General features: G+C 47.8%; 5 protein-coding genes across 5 annotated transcripts in view; 3 read left to right on the top strand and 2 right to left on the bottom strand.

Moving 5' to 3' along the window:
* Window positions 1–359: 359 nt before the first annotated feature.
* On the bottom strand, window positions 360–6,108 carry LOC128430928 (coagulation factor VII). Its single transcript, XM_053417060.1, has 8 exons — window positions 5,643–6,108; window positions 5,044–5,207; window positions 4,560–4,584; window positions 4,354–4,467; window positions 4,134–4,274; window positions 1,526–1,614; window positions 1,279–1,393; window positions 360–1,156 (listed from the first exon to the last, which is right to left on the bottom strand). The coding sequence occupies exons 1-8, from the start codon at window positions 5,728–5,730 to the stop codon at window positions 609–611; spliced, it is 1,284 nt and encodes a 427-aa protein (XP_053273035.1). The 5' UTR covers window positions 5,731–6,108; the 3' UTR covers window positions 360–608.
* A 1,430-nt stretch (window positions 6,109–7,538) lies between these two features.
* Window positions 7,539–12,473, bottom strand: LOC128431308 (uncharacterized). The gene is made up of 10 exons (XM_053417587.1): window positions 11,870–12,473; window positions 10,322–11,632; window positions 9,731–9,940; window positions 9,311–9,433; window positions 9,010–9,242; window positions 8,794–8,931; window positions 8,528–8,715; window positions 8,167–8,246; window positions 7,964–8,047; window positions 7,539–7,881 (listed from the first exon to the last, which is right to left on the bottom strand). Exons 2-10 carry the CDS (start codon window positions 10,326–10,328, stop codon window positions 7,739–7,741), a joined length of 1,206 nt encoding a protein of 401 aa, XP_053273562.1. The 5' UTR covers window positions 10,329–11,632; window positions 11,870–12,473; the 3' UTR covers window positions 7,539–7,738.
* setdb2 (SET domain bifurcated histone lysine methyltransferase 2) lies at window positions 10,941–15,211 on the top strand. The gene is made up of 12 exons (XM_053417055.1): window positions 10,941–11,580; window positions 11,841–12,171; window positions 12,267–12,356; window positions 12,436–12,605; window positions 12,706–12,984; window positions 13,064–13,392; window positions 13,504–13,673; window positions 14,002–14,234; window positions 14,314–14,353; window positions 14,566–14,705; window positions 14,781–14,869; window positions 14,935–15,211. Exons 1-12 carry the CDS (start codon window positions 11,575–11,577, stop codon window positions 15,107–15,109), a joined length of 2,052 nt encoding a protein of 683 aa, XP_053273030.1. The 5' UTR covers window positions 10,941–11,574; the 3' UTR covers window positions 15,110–15,211.
* Window positions 15,212–15,600: 389 nt separating this feature from the next.
* creg1 (cellular repressor of E1A-stimulated genes 1) lies at window positions 15,601–18,016 on the top strand. The gene is made up of 4 exons (XM_053417058.1): window positions 15,601–16,129; window positions 16,927–17,046; window positions 17,120–17,233; window positions 17,467–18,016. Exons 1-4 carry the CDS (start codon window positions 15,830–15,832, stop codon window positions 17,551–17,553), a joined length of 621 nt encoding a protein of 206 aa, XP_053273033.1. The 5' UTR covers window positions 15,601–15,829; the 3' UTR covers window positions 17,554–18,016.
* Window positions 18,017–18,147: 131 nt separating this feature from the next.
* The window catches only part of LOC128430927 (T-cell surface glycoprotein CD3 zeta chain), a 3,573-nt gene continuing 2,853 nt past the window's right edge, over window positions 18,148–18,867 (top strand). The window contains exon 1 of the mRNA XM_053417059.1: window positions 18,148–18,301. The gene's annotated coding sequence lies outside the window, so the exon portion shown is untranslated. The remainder of the gene's footprint in view (window positions 18,302–18,867) is intronic.

The following is an 18,867-nucleotide window of genomic DNA, read 5'->3' as shown; positions in this document are numbered from 1 at the left end:
CCAGGTCACTTCTGCAGGACATCAGCTCGGCTCAGTGATGGTCCCAGTAGAGATCGTGCTTGTTGCTGCATACACATCTTCTAGCAGAGTTTCTGAAGGAACCTTCTCACTGAGTCTCCATCTTCCATCTGATCTTCCACCTCCAGTTCCCTTGTGTCTGACCTGGTTCTGCTGGGCTCGGGTCACATCTCCGACCTGTCGTTACGATCTCTAGTTGTTAGAGCAGTTTCTATAGGAGTATATAGGATTGTAGTACATTGAAATAATCTTTATTTATAACGATCGATTATATTTAAAAATATGCATATTATTTCCATGTGTCTATGCACATATAAATATACTTGTGAAACATTTTCCAGTTTCTTTCTTAAATTTGTCTTTATTTTAACTAAATATATATATTTTTTACAATAACTGATACTTCACGTTATTTAAAGATCCATTTCACAACAATTACAAAGAAATATTTTATTATACAGGATGTCATAGATATATATCCGTCAAACCGTGTTCTCTGTATTTTAAAGAAGATTTATAAAGTTGATGTTTCGTGTTCAAACAAGTGATTGATCAGTAATTTCATGAAGCTGAAACGAGGACGCTGGTTTTCAGACGGTGGACGTGACGTTCTCGATCCAGTCCAGGAAGTTGCTGACTTTGGTGTAGACGCCGTACTTGTTTTCCTTGGCGCAGCCCACACCCCAGCTAACCACGCCCACCAGGAACCAGGTTTTCTTGTATTGCGTCACCAGAGGACCGCCGCTGTCCCCGTGGCAGGCGTCATGGCGTCCGACCCTGTGCCCGGCGCAGAGCATGTTCCGGGTGATGTTGAGCTTGGTGTGGAGGCGGCACTCCTGGAGAGGAACCCTCGGCAGCACCAGTCGCTGGAGGGAAGTGGCGACGGCTCCTCTCTCCAGCATGCGGCCACAACCGGACACGGTGGAGTGGCGGACAGTGGCCATCGTCCTGATGAAGGTGCTGTTCCGGGCAGGAAGGCAGATGGGCACCACGAGGCGGCCCAGTTTCACCGGGGAGGAAAGCTTCAACAAGGCCAGGTCGCTGTCGTAGCTGGTTTGGTTGTAGCCTGGGTGGATCTGCACTTTGACCACATTCCGCTTCTGCTCCGTCTTCTCCGGGTTCTTACAATCATGTTTCCCTGCAAAGGGACAGAAGTTTAATATATTCAATCGATTATATAATATATATATTTATATATATCATATTTAATTGGTTTCAGATTACAAGTCCATGAGACAGACACAAAGAAAATAATTTTACCGACACTGACGTTGAAAATGCCTTTATTCAGAACGCAGTGGGCTGCGGTTAAAATCCACTGATCTGACAGGACGATGGCTCCACACCTCAAAGTCTTATCTTCAGTCAGCAGAGCCTGATAGAGAGGAAGACTCTTCTTCATCATCATCATCGTACACTGAGTTTTAATCGACTCAGTTACATGACATTACTGCTTTGGATATTTGGATATTTAAACACGCTAAGGAATGCGTGTTCAGGAACATACCTGCCATGGACATTGTCCTTTAGGGCATGCTTTCCCGTTTACCACCCTGGGGACAATGTGTGACCGAGGTCTTCCACAGGGGACAACATCTGTACCAGAGGGACGACAAACACATTCTTGTTGTTTACGTTGTCAGATTTTTGATCCGTCTCATATCATGAGGTCATTTCTGGTTCATCTAACTTAATTTGGTTGCTAAGTGTTTAGTCAGCTGTTTGTTGTGGTCGTCTGGGTGCAGCTAGGGGATTCTTCTTCAGGTGGGGTTCTGTGTTTAAACGTGGAAATGACAATTCAGATAGAACATTTCTAGCCTCAGTACAGCCTCAGTACAGCCTCACTACAGTGTAACTACAGCCTCACTACAGCCTCACTACAGCCTCAGTATAGTGTCAGTACAGCGTCACTACAGCCTCAGTACAGCCTCACTACAGTGTAACTACAGCCTAACTACAGCCTCACTACAGCGTCACTACAGCCTCAGTACAGCTACACCACTGCCTCACTACTGCCTCACTACAGACTCACTACAGCCTCACTACAGCCTCACTACAGTGTCACTAGAGCCTCAGTACAGCCTCACTACAGCCTCACTACTGCCTGACTACAGTGTCACTAGAGCCTCACTACAGCCTGACTACAGCCTGACTACAGCCTGACTACAGCCTGACTACAGTGTCACTACAGCCTCACTACAGCCTGATTACAGTGTCACTAGAGCCTCACTACAGCCTGACTACAGTGTCACTACAGCGTCACTACAGCCTCAGTATAGTGTTAGTACAGCGTCACTACAGCGTCACTACAGCCTCAGTACAGCCTCAGTACAGTGTCACTACAGCCTCAGTACAGACTCACTACAGCCTCAGTACAGCCTCACTACAGCGTCACTACAGCCTCACTACAGCCTCACTACAGTGTCACTACAGCCTCACTACAGCCTCACTACAGTGTCACTACAGCGTCACTACAGCCTCAGTATAGTGTCAGTACAGCCTCACTACAGCGTCACTACAGTGTCACTACAGCCTCACTACTGCCTCACTACAGTGTCACTACAGCCTCACTACAGCCTCACTACTGCCTCACTACAGTGTCACTACAGCCTCACTACAGTGTCACTACAGCCTCACTACAGCCTGACTACAGCCTCACTACAGCCTTACTACAGTGTCACTACAGTGTCACTACAGCCTGACTACAGCCTCACTACAGTGTCACTACAGCCTCACTACTGCCTCACTACAGTGTCACTACAGCCTCACTACAGCCTCACTACAGTGTCACTACAGCCTCACTACAGTGTCACTACTGCCTCACTACAGCCTCACTACATCCTCACTACAGCCTCACTACAGCGTCACTACAGTGTCACTACAGCCTGACTACAGCCTCACTACAGTGTCACTACAGTGTCACTACAGCCTCACTACAGCCTGACTACAGCCTCACTACAGCCTCACTACAGCCTCACTACATCCTCACTACAGTGTCACTACAGTGTCACTACAGCCTCACTACAGTGTCACTACAGTGTCACTACAGCCTCACTACAGTGTCACTACAGCCTCACTACTGCCTCACTACAGTGTCACTACAGCCTCACTACAGCCTCACTACAGTGTCACTACTGCCTCACTACAGCCTCACTACAGCCTCACTACATCCTCACTACAGCCTCACTACAGCGTCACTACAGTGTCACTACAGCGTCACTACAGCCTCACTACAGTGTCACTACAGCCTCAGTACAGCCTCACTACAGTGTCACTACAGCCTCACTACAGTGTCACTACTGCCTCACTACAGCCTCACTACAGCGTCACTACAGTGTCACTACAGCCTCACTACAGTGTCACTACAGCCTCAGTACAGCCTCACTACAGTGTCACTACAGCCTCACTACAGCGTCACTACAGTGTCACTACAGCCTCACTACAGTGTCACTACAGCCGCACTACAGGGTCACTACTGCCTCACTACAGTGTCACTACAGCGTCACTACAGCCTCACTACAGTGTCACTACAGCCTCACTACTGCCTCACTACAGTGTCACTACAGCCTGACTACAGCCTCACTACAGTGTCACTACAGCCTCACTACAGCCTCACTACAGCCTGACTACAGCCTCACTACTGCCTCACTACAGCGTCACTACAGTGTCACTACAGCCTCACTACAGTGTCACTACAGCCTCAGTACAGCCTCACTACAGTGTCACTACAGCCTCACTACAGTGTCACTACTGCCTCATTACAGTGTCACTACAGCCTCACTACAGTGTCACTACAGCCGCACTACAGGGTCACTACTGCCTCACTACAGTGTCACTACAGCGTCACTACAGCCTCACTACAGTGTCACTACAGCCTCACTACTGCCTCACTACAGTGTCACTACAGCCTCACTACTGCCTCACTACAGCCTCACTACAGCCTCACTACAGCCTCAGTACAGCGTCACTACAGCCTCACTACAGTGTCACTACAGCCTCACTACAGCCTCACTATAGCCTCACTACAGTGTCACTACAGCCTCACTATAGCCTCACTACAGTGTCACTACAGCCTCACTACTGCCTCACTACAGCGTCACTACAGTGGAGCAGACCTTGGGGCACACAGGTGCTGTTGTCCGGACCCAGCTTGTAACCCGGGGAACAGAAACACACGTACGGACGATCTGGAAACTCTTTGCAGAAATGTTCACATCCGCCGTTCCTATGGCGACAGCTGCTGGAGGTCAGACGCACTGTGAAGACACACGGAGGACACCGGGACTTTGTTTGATTCTTCTTGGACTCAACCTTCATGTTCAGCACTGCTCCTACCTTTGTTGCAGTTGTATCCATGGAAGCGAGGTGGACATTTGCAGAAGTATGTGTTGACATGGCGAGTACAGGTGGCTCCGTTCTGACAGGGGGACGAGAGACACTGGTCCACCGCTGTGCGCAGTTCCAATTAAAACATTTGACACTTAAAGGTGATGTTTGTTAAATGAATCTTAAAAACGCTAAAGATCGACGTATTGCAGTACCTGTGTACGTCCTCCAGAAGGCTTCCTGAAAAAGACGAGAAACAGAGTAAGGACAGTAGTAGCTGCAATAAACCATGACCGTCTCCATCGCTCCTCACGACAGATAATGAAGACAAAGTATCTCTGCTTTGAACGCAGCCATCTTGTGATGATGACGTCACTTGCCCTACTTAGCGGTTCTGTAGTGGAGCCGTGGTCCCGCCCACACATGCTCTTGACCAATCATGATGTCTCAGCCTGTTTATATATCATCAACTAATCAAAACCAAACTGATTGGAAACATTTCAACAACAACCTGAAATGACAGAAACCATCTTTGACAAAAGTCTACTTAGATTTGTTAGTTTGGTCCATGTCCCATCTGCTAACATGGAGGAGGCAGAGTTTATCATCTTAACTGCAGGCAGCCACCAGGGGGCGGTCCAGCTGATTAAGGAGCTTACACGTAGTCCATCTCTATTCAGTGTTTGTATCTGGACTGACCAGCTGCTGAGGAGGACCAAAGATCTCCTTCGCCTCCTCGTAGGAACATTTCTCCTCCAGACACTCGCGCTCCAGATTCCCGGTTTTCAGCTCCTCCAGCAGGAAGTTCGCCCGGCGACTGCGACGCAGGAAGGCGCTGGCCTCAGGTCTGCTCACGAACACGCCTGCTTCAACACAACAACCCAGGACCAGTGCCCTCTAGAGGGACGTTATAGAATAACAGCGAAGACCATTTGAAACTAGCGTGAAGTTTTGATAGCATTAGCTTGACTATTTAATCAAAGGCAACGAGCTAGTCATCGAGTTGTTAGCGAACTTGTCCCTTTGTCTACTTCCTGATTCCAATTGAGTCAACAACTTTTTATTTACTATCAAAGACAATGAAGAAGTTTAGAATGTCCGTTGTTGGACTGAAACTCGGCTGATGAGTCAATTCTAGCACAAATAGCTGAAGTGAAAAACACTGTAGGGTCACATTAGCATTGTTAGCAGAACGTCCAGCTCACCGACTGACACCGATCCTTGGAGGACAGAAGTTAATTCATTCATTTCAATTTAATACAGATGAAGATGAGATTAAAAAGAAGAAGAGGAGTGACCTTCAGGAACCCCAGTGCATGCTGGGATAGAGGCGATGAGGAGCTGTAGGATTAAGAATCGCCTCGTCTCTCCGTTCACAGACGCCATGTTTGTTCTGACCAAAGGTCAAAAACACTGAAAACACAAACGTCCTCTGACGTCCTGGATGTCAGCTGAGTTCTCCGACTGCAGCTCCGTCACTCAGGAGTTTGGAAAGAATTTTAAACAAATCACAGGTTTTGGTTTGAATCTGGAAAAGATGATCGTCAAACACCATCAACCAATCAGAGAAAGAGCAAAAGAGGTTTAAGTTTGGACAAAATTATGTCATGAAAAATGTCTGTTTGCTGCAAAGCTTGAATGGAAATATTTTCTCTTCAGACAGGAATTAAATCAAGATTCTTCCCACATACGTCCAAATCAAATATTTCATGTAAATAAGGTGAAAAACTAGCCTGACGTTGTTATACTCATAATTCTAGTCAGAATATGAGTCTGTTACCGATCCATTGGGCTGTGATTACGGGGCGTGTTTCAACCGCACCAGGAAAAAAATGCCTCTTCGCTCAATTGGATAGACCTACAACCAATCAGAGCAAAAGTATGTGACATATGTTAAGCAACGCATTGTTGTTGTCAACAGAACTCAACTGCACGCACGCTGGAAGAAGTAGAACAAGAAGATCAGTAAAAACAATTTTTGCCTGTGTTATAAAAACAATTTAAGGATACACGGAGGCCTGACCAACACGATCTGATTTCTGAGAGAAACAGTGACGCCGGGTTCACACCGGACGCTGAGCACCGGGCAGCGCCAATAATATCACCGTTGATCCAGTAGTATTCAAGCATTTACTTACTTGTTGCTCCAACATTAAGCAACAGCATTCCGACATGTGTCTTTCTTGGTGTGGTCTTTATACAACATGTTCCGAGGATCACACAACTCACTGCACTTCTCCACTTCAATTATTAATTTAATGTCATCCATGTTGAAGAACTTCGCTGTTAGCTCCGTTAAATGTCGGGTGTCGAGGGATAATTACGTATTCTCCACTCAAGCCTATGTGGAGAATATGTAGCCCCCCCCCCCCCCCCTCTCTCTCTTTTCATCTATATGACTGCTTGTGTGGCTGTAGTGGATGGGCAGAGGGGGACATTTAATAATGTAGTTGGTAAAATTAAAACTCCAGGACAACAGAAGGGGAATTCGAAGTATGGGATGCATATTTGATAATTTATATCATATAAAATATGTCATCAATATCGTTTAAAATCATTTTTCAGTGTGTTTCCTGGTGCGATACGCTCACGTCAAGCGCAAAAAATAGACCTGACGCCGAAATGATCGCTTCAGCCTCCGGTGTGACCAGCACAGAGGTTTAACATGAGAGTGGATGGGAGCCAGCTGTTCTTTAAGGCGCTGCGCTTACACTCTGCTTCAGCGTCCGGTGTGAACCCGGGGTGAAGGTGAATGCACGTACGAACAAGTTCTCCGTTTAGGATTACAACTCCACAACACAAACAAATCGCATTTGTCGGTCCTGTAAGAAATTAATAACAGGGTTGGAACGTGACATTCCCGTGTTTATAAAATGGACAGACGACGAAGGAGACCAGGCTGAAGAAGCGTGTTCATCTGAGGCATCAGAGGAAAGAGACCGGGGGCCCAAGCGCTCTTTGGTGACGTGGTTGTTTACGTTACTGTTGATCATCTGTCCATCATCGTATAAAGCCCGCCCTGACAATTTGATTGGTCCGAACAGCTTCTGTTCGGGCATAGTTTCTCCCCAACGGAGCGATTACAGACCGAACATCCCGACCTCAAATGTTGTGGGCGGGGCTAAGTTCATCTGGCACCCAGGCTAGAGAAAAAAATGAAGAAAGTAAAAACAATTCGATTGAAAACAGCAAAACATTTTGACACTGAAGTTTAATCTCGACGGCTCCAATTCTCAACCAGGTTTATTTTTCCCAAAAATCAAAACAAACCAATGGATTTATTCAAAGTGGAAACTTTCAATACTTTTTACAGTTAGGATCACGATTCATTATTAAAACATTGTGAACAGGAAGACAGATTGTCCTCCACTCCTTCAGGGGGCGACGCCTGCTCTCACTGCGTCTTCAGGATGTCAGGGATGAAGTCCTGGGCGTCTCTCAGTTCATCCTTCCACTGCTGAGGGACGCTGGCTCCGAGGTACGCCCCCCCCGCCCCCAGCAGCGCGCCCAGAGCCGCACCTCGGTTGCAGTTCTCGCCTGAACACACAGGAAGTATCAGTAGGACAAGAGGAACTGAACTGGATTCTGTTTCCTGTTTTCACTGTGAAAGTGTACGAACCTCCGCAGTTGGTGTTCGTCAGGATTCCTCCTCTGAGGTCGTCGTGAAACTCGTGAGCCAGGTAGAACATGCTGGACAGAGCACCTGGACACACAGGTACGACTTTCAAAATAAAATCCACCCACTTCCTGCACAATCACACAGATAAGACTTTCAAACTAAAACCTTGTGATCATTCTACAGCCTTCCTGTTGAGCTCTGACCTTTGGTGTAGCATGCGAGGCCGAGGTAGTTGACGGCGCTCTGATGCACCTTCAGTCGTTCCTCCGACGACACAAGAAACCTGCGACACACAAACCGTCGTTAAGAGAATATAACATCTGAACTTGATCTACGAACTTTAAACATATACATTCAAAAATGTGGCTTTATATTGAGCTTCAGAGTAAGACTTTCACATTAAAAGCGCACAGTTTGTTACCCCTTGGCTTTTATTGTGAAATACCTGCAGGAAGTGCTTATAGTATCAAAAGCTGAACGGGTATTTCACATCAAACACATTTTAGAAACTTAAAGCTCACTCCTTCCTTTAATATCAGTCTTTTATTGTGAAAGTGACTGGACCTGGCGGCCTTGCGGCTGTAGCTCTGGCAGACGTCCCAGACGTTCAATCTCCTCAGAGCGTGTTCGGCCTGCTGGCGCACGCTGGCGCCCCCTAGCACCGCGTGCAGCGCCCGGCTGTAGATGGACACCCACTCGGACACTTTGGGGTGAGGGTGGGTGAGCTTCACAAACTCCACTGCTGCGGCGACCTGGACAACGAGAACACAACATGGACGTTTGTTCTCCATCTGTAACGCTGCCTCTTTTCATAGGTGTAGAAAACTCACAGCCTTCTCCTCATTGGCCGAGGCCGACAGCAGGATGAAGGGGAGGCTCATGGGAAAGCAGCCGATTGCGTCCAGCTGGCCGTCCGGGGACGAGGAACTCAACTTCAACTTGGAGCGTTTTTCTGCAAATGTCAGAACCTGGAAAACACAAGCAACAGCGTGACCCGGAGGTCATGTGGTCAAGAGGCTGACGTGTGATGGGGGCGCTTGTTTTACCTGACGGGGTGAAGTCGGTCTGCTCTCCTGCCAGTCGGCGAAGAACGAGCGGTGGGAACTCTCGGCGTAGGTGTCGTTGTGGCTGCCGGGCGTCGTCAGGAACTGAACGTAGTCTGAGAGCACGGCGGCTCGAGCCTCCGGCTGAGAGACGTCGGTGAACCCTCCACCAGCGAGCGAGCGCGCCACCCGAAGGGAGCAGAGGACGTTCAGGGTGTTATCGCCCGCCTGCAGACCTGGAGACAGCACGGACACATGACCACCACATCCAATCAGTGGTGAGCTCAGCAGGGGACCTGGTTACCTTGGTGGTAGTGGACGGAGCCGCTGGACGACTTCCACAGCTTCAGTTTGTCGTGAAGAATCACGCTGCCGACCACGTCCGGCCGCTTCCCCCCCGACGACCAGGCGCTGCGCCCGCTGCCGGCTGCCACACCACAAACCACACATGACAACACCTCAGTCCAATAACACAATAAAGGTTTGGTCATTTTTTTTTATCAATTTTGCGATTAAGTGAACACTCAGACCCAGATTTAATAGTCGTGAAGATCTTTATGTTTAAGTCCAGTTATTAATACATTAATAATAAAGAGTAGCAAACCTGTTAATGAGACTTTCAATCTTTTTACCTGTTAATTATTAATTTAGTGAAATATTTGTGATTAACAGTTTGTTACATGAGTGAATGTTAATGGTTTAGTCCGGTGGGCGGAGTTCCTACCGGAGTTGGACAGACTCAGGATGCTGGACGGGTGTCTCTCTCCCGGGGACGAGAACCCGGAGATCCATCCGCCAAAGTCCCTCCGGATGTCGTCCACGTCATAGTACCAGTGGACCGGCATGGAGGCGGAGTCTGCCGCACACATCGCCCAGAAGGCCTCGCCCACCGCCCGCCGCACCTGAGACATGTCACCTGAGGAGGAGGAGGAGCCTGAGGAGTAAACATCCGAAGATGACAACAGACTCTGATCAGTTGGTTTTGTAACAGCTGTAAAACAGAAAATCTAAATGGCTAAAATGTTTTGAACTGGTTGATTGATTATTAGATTGATTTTTTTATTGTGTCATGTTACTGTACAAAGTTATAACAGCCTTCACTGGTGTCACATAGTGACTGGAGGTATTCCAGCCGCTCCTGTAGTAACTGGTGCTGCTGGTGTTATAACTGGTTCAGCTCAGTGTAGAAACAGAATCAGTAGAATCAGTGGAAACCACCCGAGGTTCTCGCACCTCGTCATGTGACCTGTGACGTGTGAGTGAGTCTGTGGTGCAGCTTCGTGTGGAATCAGAAGAATCAGTAAATAAAACTCACCTGTCATGTAACTCTCTCTCTCTCTCTCTCTCTCTCTCAGTGGCGCTTGTTCACGATTACAAAACGACAGGAAGTGCCTGTGAAGAGCCTTCAGATTAAAAGCCGTGTTTTCATCGTGCCATGAAAGGGTTAACACGATGTCGGTGTTTTCAATGTCCCTTCATCTTTATTTACATCTTCACCGGAGAAAACCAACCACACTTTATAAAGTCGGACCGGACGTGGCGAGAGACAACAAGGAAAAATAAACACGTACAAATAATATGAAAATACATAAAGAAACAAGACAGAATATCTTCTTAATAAAGCTATTCAACATTATTATTCTAACTAAAATCTCATTAACTCGTCTCGTGTTGACAACTACGACTATATAACAAATATGAGTCTATTCATAAATAATAAATGTGATAATGATTGTGTTGCTGTTGATTGTGTTATAATCATGTGTGAGAACCCTTCATTTAAAATTACTTTCATTACATTTGAAAGCTAAACATTTTAAATAGATCAGTAAATGTTCTTTTGAAATTTGAGTTGTTCACAGTTTAGAACCTCAGATGTTGACGTGTTGTGTCCTGCGGTACGGTGGCCGTCAGAAGTCAATTCAAAAAGCCACTGTAGATGTTAGTTGTCCCTGAGAACGGACTCGCAGGCAGACACAGTTCGATCAGAGCATTTGATATATGTTTAAAAAGTCCAGAAAAACGTTTAATATGTTTTTCTATCTGTTATTTTATAAGAAGAATGTAACGACATATAAACAATTTAAAGAACATATAGATTGAACAATTACCTGAAAGACCAGACCGGGGAAGAATTACTCCTGCATGCTCGACGGTGGCCGTTAAGGACAAAAGTAGCGAGAGAGTAAATCACGTCCCGCAGAAGGAGACGGATTTAACTTCTGATTTCAAATCTAGAGTTTGAACATAATGGACGTTGTGTTTAATATGATGATGAATTCCTGTCCAGTGGAATTCTGATGTGCAGCAGTTAGCCTGTAGCAGCGGTTAGCTTGTAGCAGCGGTTAGCTTGTAGCAGCGGTTAGCTTCCCCTCGGCTGAATGGATGAACACGTTAGCTCCGGTTCAAAGTGACTCGAGTTACTTCGTCTTTAGTTGGTTTGAAGTTTCCTCTGGTGACAGTTCGCGGTTAGCTGCTGTTGCTGCTAGCTAGCTGTGAGCTAGCTTCGAGCTAACAGGCTGCCGTGTCTGCAGATGAGAGAAGCTGCTGCTGCGCTGGATCCTCGAGATGTTGGTGAGAAGATCTCAAACTGATCCGGATTCAACTGGTCCAGGTTCTGATCAACCTGGTGTGAACAGTAAACTCAGTGTTTATAACAACTCCCGATCTGAACGGAGACAATAACAATAATAGAAAAGCCCACAAGTGTTTTTAGACTTTATTGATCTTAATTGAACCAACAACTGATGGAATGACAGTTGATGGGTAATGAAGATAATCTGTGATGAAATGACCAGTGACTCATCTGTGTTGTGTTCATCTCATGTGTTCAGTTCGTTGTGAGCGAACAGGAGATACTCACACACACATTAGATCTGCTGCGGCCTGGTCTCCTGTGCATGTTGTTCAGGAGGAGAACTGGAGAACTGGGTCTGGACTCCACAGCTTCTCTCTCACATGAACAGCAGCCTGAGGATGAGGATCTCAGGATCTCAGGAGTTCAGGTCCGACAGCAGCTTCAGGGACTAATGACGGGAGCTTGTTTTTCAGAGCGGGCCCAGGCGTTCTGGGCGGAGGAGGACGTGGATCAGATGTTTAAGGGCGTCTCGTCGTACCTGGACCACCTGAAGAGAGTCCTGAAGAAGAACACGGCCACAGACAGAGGTTGGCCCTTTTGTTTTGACCTCTTCATGTTGATGTGAGGACGGGCGCTCCGTGGCGCTTCCTGTCGTGACGCTGTGATGTGGTGTGTTGGTCAGAGCTGGTTCAGGGCTTGAAGCTGCTGGAGTCTCTGGACCTGTGTCCCTCGGCTCGGGACTCGTCCGTCCTCCAGGTGGTCATCGGTGCAGGTAAACTCAGGCTTTTATTCTGAAACTCTTCTGGCATCAGGGGGTGCGACCACTGATTGGTTCATGTTTACCTGAACAGGCGAGGTGCAGCCAGCTGACCTCCCCCGCCACAGTCCCTCCCCCTCGACCTCCCCCGTACCTCCCACTAATGGCCTGTCCAGCCCTGAAGCGCCCCCTGCTGTCAGAGAGGAGCTGCTGCCTCTGCTGGCCCCTGTCCAGCTGCAGTACCACCCCCACACCTGCAGCAAGGTAACACTACACACTGTACAAAATGCACAACACACACACACACTGTGAACACGTGCTCCTGTGATTTCTAATTTGAACCCATTCTTCTCATCTCTTCCAGACATGCATGCCCAGTTTACCCAGCATGCCTCAGTCCATGCCTCTGTTCTGGGCACAAAACCCTCTGAAGGTTCCGCTGCTCTGCGGCTTTAAGAGACTGTTTGGCGTGCCGCTGATGTCATCTGGAGGGGGGGCGGAGCCTGTGGAGTCCCAGGAGGCGGAGCAGCTGGATGCAGGCGACCTGGGCGTGGCTTACCGAGCGCCTTGTGGACAGAGGCTTCGTAACCATGAGGATGTGATGGACTTCCTGTTGGCTGCAGAGATCTGCGACGTCCTGCAGGTCAGCTGGGGTATCACACCGATCAGAGTCGACCGGAACCTTCCGTGGAACTTTGAATAACCTGATGCTTCTCCTCCAGGTCGACTTCTTCACCTTCAACCGCTCTGTTCACTTGGACCCCCCTGTGGCGCCGAGGTCTCAGCGTCCGGAGCTGGACCTGAGTCGTGGCGTGGAGCCCACGCCGGTGGAGCTGTGCCTTAGTGACGGTGGCGCCCGTCCTGCCGAGTTCCGCTACAGGAGGGACCGCTGGCCGCACGGCTGCTTCCTGAGCCGCGACGCCACGCTGTTCACCGCCTGCTGCGACTGCGTGGACGGCTGCACCGACGCACTGAGCTGCGCCTGCATCGCTATGAACAGAGGGGGGCGCTGTTACAGCCACCACAGCCTGAGTGAGCCTGAGCCGTCAGGGTGAGAGGACGACTGTGACCGATCAGGAGCGTTGTGATGACTACATACTTATCTGCGTGTGTGTGTGTGCGTGTGTGTGTGTGTGCGGGTGTGTGTGTGTGTGTGTGCTAGGCTGTATGAGTGCGGTCCGTGGTGCGGCTGTGATCGGGCTCGATGTCAGAACCGTCTGGTCCAGCGGGGGATCAGAATCCGGCTCCAGGTTTTCGAGACCGAGGGCCGTGGCTGGGGCGTGCGTTGCCGTGACGACGTGGACCGTGGCACGTTTGTGTGCGTGCACGCAGGTGAGGGTCGGGTTCAGGGTCGGGTTCAGGGTCGGGTTCTGGTTCAGGGTCGGGTTCAGGGTCGGGTTCAGGGTCGGGTTCAGGGTCGGGTTCTGGTTCTGGTTCAGGGTCGGGTTCAGGGTCGGGTTCGGGTTCTGGTTCAGGGTCGGGTTCAGGGTCGGGTTCAGGGTCGGGTTCAGGGTCGGGTTCTGGGTCAGGTTCTGGTTCAGGTTCAGGGTCAGGTTCTGGTTCAGGTTCAGGTTCTGGTTCTGGTTCGTGTGAGGTGAGCGCGGTGACGCTTCACAATCCAGTTTGTGCTCATGTGAAGTTAAAGGCGTGTGATCTCCAGGTGTGATCCTGCAGCGGGCCCCCCCCCCCCGGGAGCCTCTGCTGCCCAAGCTGGCCCGGTTCGACCTCCCGTCGGACGACGAGGTGGAGGTCGTCACTGAGTGGCTGGCCCCACCGGTCCTGGAGGGGCGGAGCAACCTGCTGGAGACGTCTCCGCCACCTAAGTCCCCGCCCACCTCCCCACCTCTGCATGTCCCGGTGATCCAGAGGCCGCCGGACGCCGCCGCGCTGCAGGTCAGAGGTCAAAGGTCACTTTGCTTCAGCAGACCTGAAAGGAAACGACTCAAAGGTGTTTGTTTGTTTTCTTCTTCAGGTCCAGACGCTGGTTCTGGGAGAGCCGCCGCCCCCTTCAGGTACGGCTCCGACGTTTCCACTCTGATGAATGCAAACTTTAAACTGCGGTTTTCTCTCAGTCGTATTTTACATTTGATCTCTGTGACGTCATCATTATTCCCAAAAATACAAACCCTAATTCCACTATAAATTACATTTTTATTGCGGTAATATTATATTATATTTTCCCCTAAATGCACTGAATCTAAAGTGATGGGATGTCGTCCGTCAGGTGAGCAGAAGCTCGGCGTTGCCTTCAGGAAGAAGGGCTCAGAGGCGTCGGAGCAGAAGAGTCGGAAGAGGGCGGTGAAGGTGGAGGACGTCCACGTCCTGGACGCCAGCCGGGAGGGAAACGTGAGCCGCTTCATCAACGTGAGTTAACAACAGGAAGAAATGAACTGAAGCTTTATTATGAAAGAGCTGAGAACAAGTCCTCTCTGTTAACAGCACAGCTGCCGGCCGAACCTCTTCATCCAGAACGTCTTCACCGACTGCCACGACCCCGCCTTCCCCGTCATCGCCTTCTTCACCAGCAGGTGAGGAAGAGGAGAAGCAGCTGTTTGTGGTTCTTCTTCGTGGTTGTTAACGTGTGTCTGTGCAGGAGGCTGAAGGCCGGCACGGAGCTAACCTGGAACTACTGCGCTGGCGGACACGCGGCCGTGCTTCCTAAACAGGAAGTGACGTGTCTCTGCGGGAGCGATGGTTGTCGAGGTCAGTTCGTCGTCGAGGAAAACCTGTGTGACGTCTGCGAGGTCGAAGGTCAGGAGGCCCGGTGACGATCCAGGCTCAGACGCTGCAGCTGTCAACACAACACCAACACATTTCTACTGTTCTGTAAAAACATGTTTTTTCATAATAAAATGACAATTTACAATTAACTGAGGCTCTTTAATTTGAAAGATTATAATAAGTGTGGCTGGGACCTGGTTTACTTTAGTCAGGATAACATTTTACTCAAGTAAAAGTACAACACTAAGTTAAGTATAAAGTGACTAAAGGACTGAAGAACACACATTGACTTGACTCCAAACTTTAAATGTTTAGAACCTTCACTTTGCAGGAAGCGACTTCACCGTGAAGATTCCAGAGAATCTCACAGAAACTCACATCTTGTTCTTCTTCACTTTTATTGCGTTGACAACAACTTGAGGTGATTGACTTCATTTCTGAACGTGGAACATTCATGTGACTTCAGGAGAAAGACGAACGTGGAGGAGGAGTCGAGTGTAACTCTTCCCACAATGCAACAGCTCCATCATGTCTGAGTTGTCTCCGGTGGTTGCTATTTAAGAAGGCAGGGTCTTTTATTTTGAAATTAGTCTGACATTTGGCCGTATTTTATTTTGAAGTTAGTCTGACATTCGGCTGTCTTTTATTTTGAAAGTATTCTGCCATAGAGTTGTCTTTTACTGTGAAAGTCCAGAGCGGATGTGGGCCTGTTGTTTACCAGGTCTTCCTCCAGGTCACCGGCGGTGAGTGGAACACTGAGGCCGAACATGAGCGCTGCTGGCCGGGTCGTGTGTGCGCTGCTCCTCGGCCTCCTCTGGTCCGCCTGCTCCGGGGCCCGGGGCGGACTCCGGACCCGGATCCCGCCTCACGAGCAGCTGGCCCGGGTGGCCCGCTTCGTCTCGCACGAGTGTGACTGGGCCTCCATGGCCACCATCTCCTCGCACCCCCCGCTGGAGGGTCGCCCTTTCTCCAACAGCCTGTCGGTGAGCGACGGGCCGCAGGGCTCCGGCTCCGGGGTCCCCTACATGTACCTGACCCGCATGGAGGTGTCCGTCCAGGACCTGCAGGTACTCATCTACTGACATCTACTGACATCTACACACATCTACTGACATCTACTGACATCTACACACATCTACACAGATCTACACTCATCTACTGACATCTACTGACTTTATATAGAAAACTTTATGAAGAAAAGTCTGTTTTTCACTTGTGAGTGTTGAAGAAAGTAGAAAACTTCCTTTTTGTACAAATTAATTTGGCTTAATATCAAAGATGTCTGTTATTCATGTCCAAGGCTCCGTTCACATCAAACAGCTGATTTTAATTTGGTGTTTATTTTAAATACTTAAAAACCACACAAAGTTGACCATATTTCATTCACACTATGATATAAGTACATAATATTATTCAGTAAAAAGTTGTAATATGCCTGTAGTATTATTTAAAGGAATTGATATTAGTAATTTGCTTTACATAACAGCTTCTACCATGACTCAGCCCTTTAATTTATGCACCGTGACTGGACGTTTCTGGAGAGAAATGTTTTTGCGTCACATGACGCAGCAGAAACATGTTACATGTGACATCATGTGAACTTTAATAGTGTGTTCAGATGTTTTACTAGTCGTGTTAAAGTTATTTAAACGGTTTTAACACCTTGAATTCAGTCATTTAATGTTTTTTGTGACATTTAAACTAATGAATTGACTTTAATATTTGATCACAAACTTTAAAACAAACTTCAACCATTACCTCCCCGTTGAGAAGGGAGACTCTACGTGGTGGTTTTCTGTGTCAAATCGAGCGAGTCCTGAAAAGTGTCTGTTGTCGCCCTGTGACCCGGCGTCGCCCCCTGCAGGTGAACCCCGCGGCCTCTCTGTCCATGACCCTGGCTCAGACGGATTACTGCCGGCAGCAGAGCTTCGACCCTCAGAGTCCGCTCTGCGCCCGCGTCCTCCTGTCGGGGGCCGTCCTCCAGGTAACCACGCACACACCTTTCTCCCCCTCTGAGCGGTCACATGACCCCGCCTCACTTCCTCTTCCTGCTGCAGGTCAACGGCACGGAGGCGGAGTTTGCTAAGAAGTCTCTGTTCAGTCGACATCCGGAGATGATTGATTGGCCGACAGATCACAACTGGTTCTTCGCCAAGTTCAACATCACACAGGTACGAGGTCTACGATTAATACTGCTAATACTACGAATGCTAGAACTACTACTAATACTAATACGACTAAAACTGCACCTGAACTGCAACCAAAACCAAAACCCATCCGACCAAACTCCATGTGGTTTTAAACGTTGATCTTCAGTGTGTTTCCACCTGATTCTGACATCATCACTGTTTCCAGCCAATCAGACAGCAGGAAGTCTCGTTAACGCTCCTCCTCTGTGTTCCAGGTGTGGGTGTTGGATTATTTCGGGGGCGTGAAGTCCGTCACTCCGGAGGAATATTTCCAGGCGACGCCGTACAGGAAGCAGCTGTGAGCTTCTGGGCGTCGGCCCTGACGCCTCGTTTGTGTTTCTCATGATGTCATCGCAGATTTACACAGATGTGTCGTCTTCTTCGTGTCTTAATATATGTAAATGTGTGATTATATCTGTGTGCAGTGTTGGAGATTGACCACTGTGTGGCGCTATTGTTCTGATAATGAAAGATTCAAAACATAATTTATCATTTTCATTCAGTGCTGAAGAAAAAATAATATTTTGTTTAGTTTGACTAAATTGGCATGAGCAGGATTAAACTGAGCTGAAGATACAAAAGATCAGATGTTTGTGTTCGGGTTAGAAACTCGACAAACCAGTTTGAATACAACAAAGATTTAAGATGGAAAATATTGAGAATAAAACTTTCTAGGTTCTGACACTTTGACTGAATCTGCTGTTTGTAAAAATCTTTTTAATTTCAAGCTGAAGTGAAACAATTGAATAAAAACTTTATATCTTTGCTATGCAATTCTTGTGTGTGTGTGTGTGTGTGTGTGTGTGTGTGTGTGTGTGTGTGTGTGTGTGTGTGTGTGTGTGTGTGTGTGTGTGTGTGTGTGTGTGTGTGTGTGTGTGTGTGTGTGTGTGTGTGTGTGTGTGTGTGTGTGTGTGTGTGTGTGTGTGTGTCACCTGTCACCACTTCCTGTTCCACTCAGACTCTGAGGTTCAGTCTCTTTGTTGAACAGCAGAATCGTGTTGAGAGAAATTAAGTCGTTCGTCTTTCTGCTTCTCGTGTTTCCTCCGACAGGTAAAACTCTTTATAATCATCATCATTTCTATAAAAGATAAGATAAGATACATTTGAATGATGAAATAACTTGTTGAGGATCTGAAGTCCTGTTATTTCTCAACCTTTTGAGGATGGGGGATGAACAATAGAAAGGAAACAGGAAACTGCTCGGGTTCAAATATTTCTGTTTTTTATTAATGTTTTATTTTTAAAATTGAGATTTTACAGACAAGGAATAAATATCAGGTTTTTAAATTCAATAATTATTTTAAAACAATAACGTTTGATTAGAAAACGACTCGTCTGCAAACAAAAAATTTATCACAAAACATTTGGTATAAATGTGTAAATATTTATTGATAAATATGTTTAATTTGTGAGAAAAAGCTTTTCAGCAGCGTCGTTAACAAACGAGCAGGAAGCTGCTTCTCTGTGGCGGCCATGTTGGATACACCACAGAGTCGTCTGCGAACACTTTGACCTCAATCTGCGACTCCTCATCTATATTGATATATATATATATATCAATCAGTCATCTACTTTACTTCATTTATTAACAGCATGTTTTGCTTTACCATTTATAT

This window comes from Pleuronectes platessa, chromosome 24 (genome assembly GCF_947347685.1).
Source record: "Pleuronectes platessa chromosome 24, fPlePla1.1, whole genome shotgun sequence".
In the NCBI taxonomy this organism is placed as follows: domain Eukaryota; kingdom Metazoa; phylum Chordata; class Actinopteri; order Pleuronectiformes; family Pleuronectidae; genus Pleuronectes; species Pleuronectes platessa.
The sequence above is the reverse complement of the archived record's forward strand: the minus strand, read 5'-3'. Positions and strand labels throughout refer to the sequence as shown.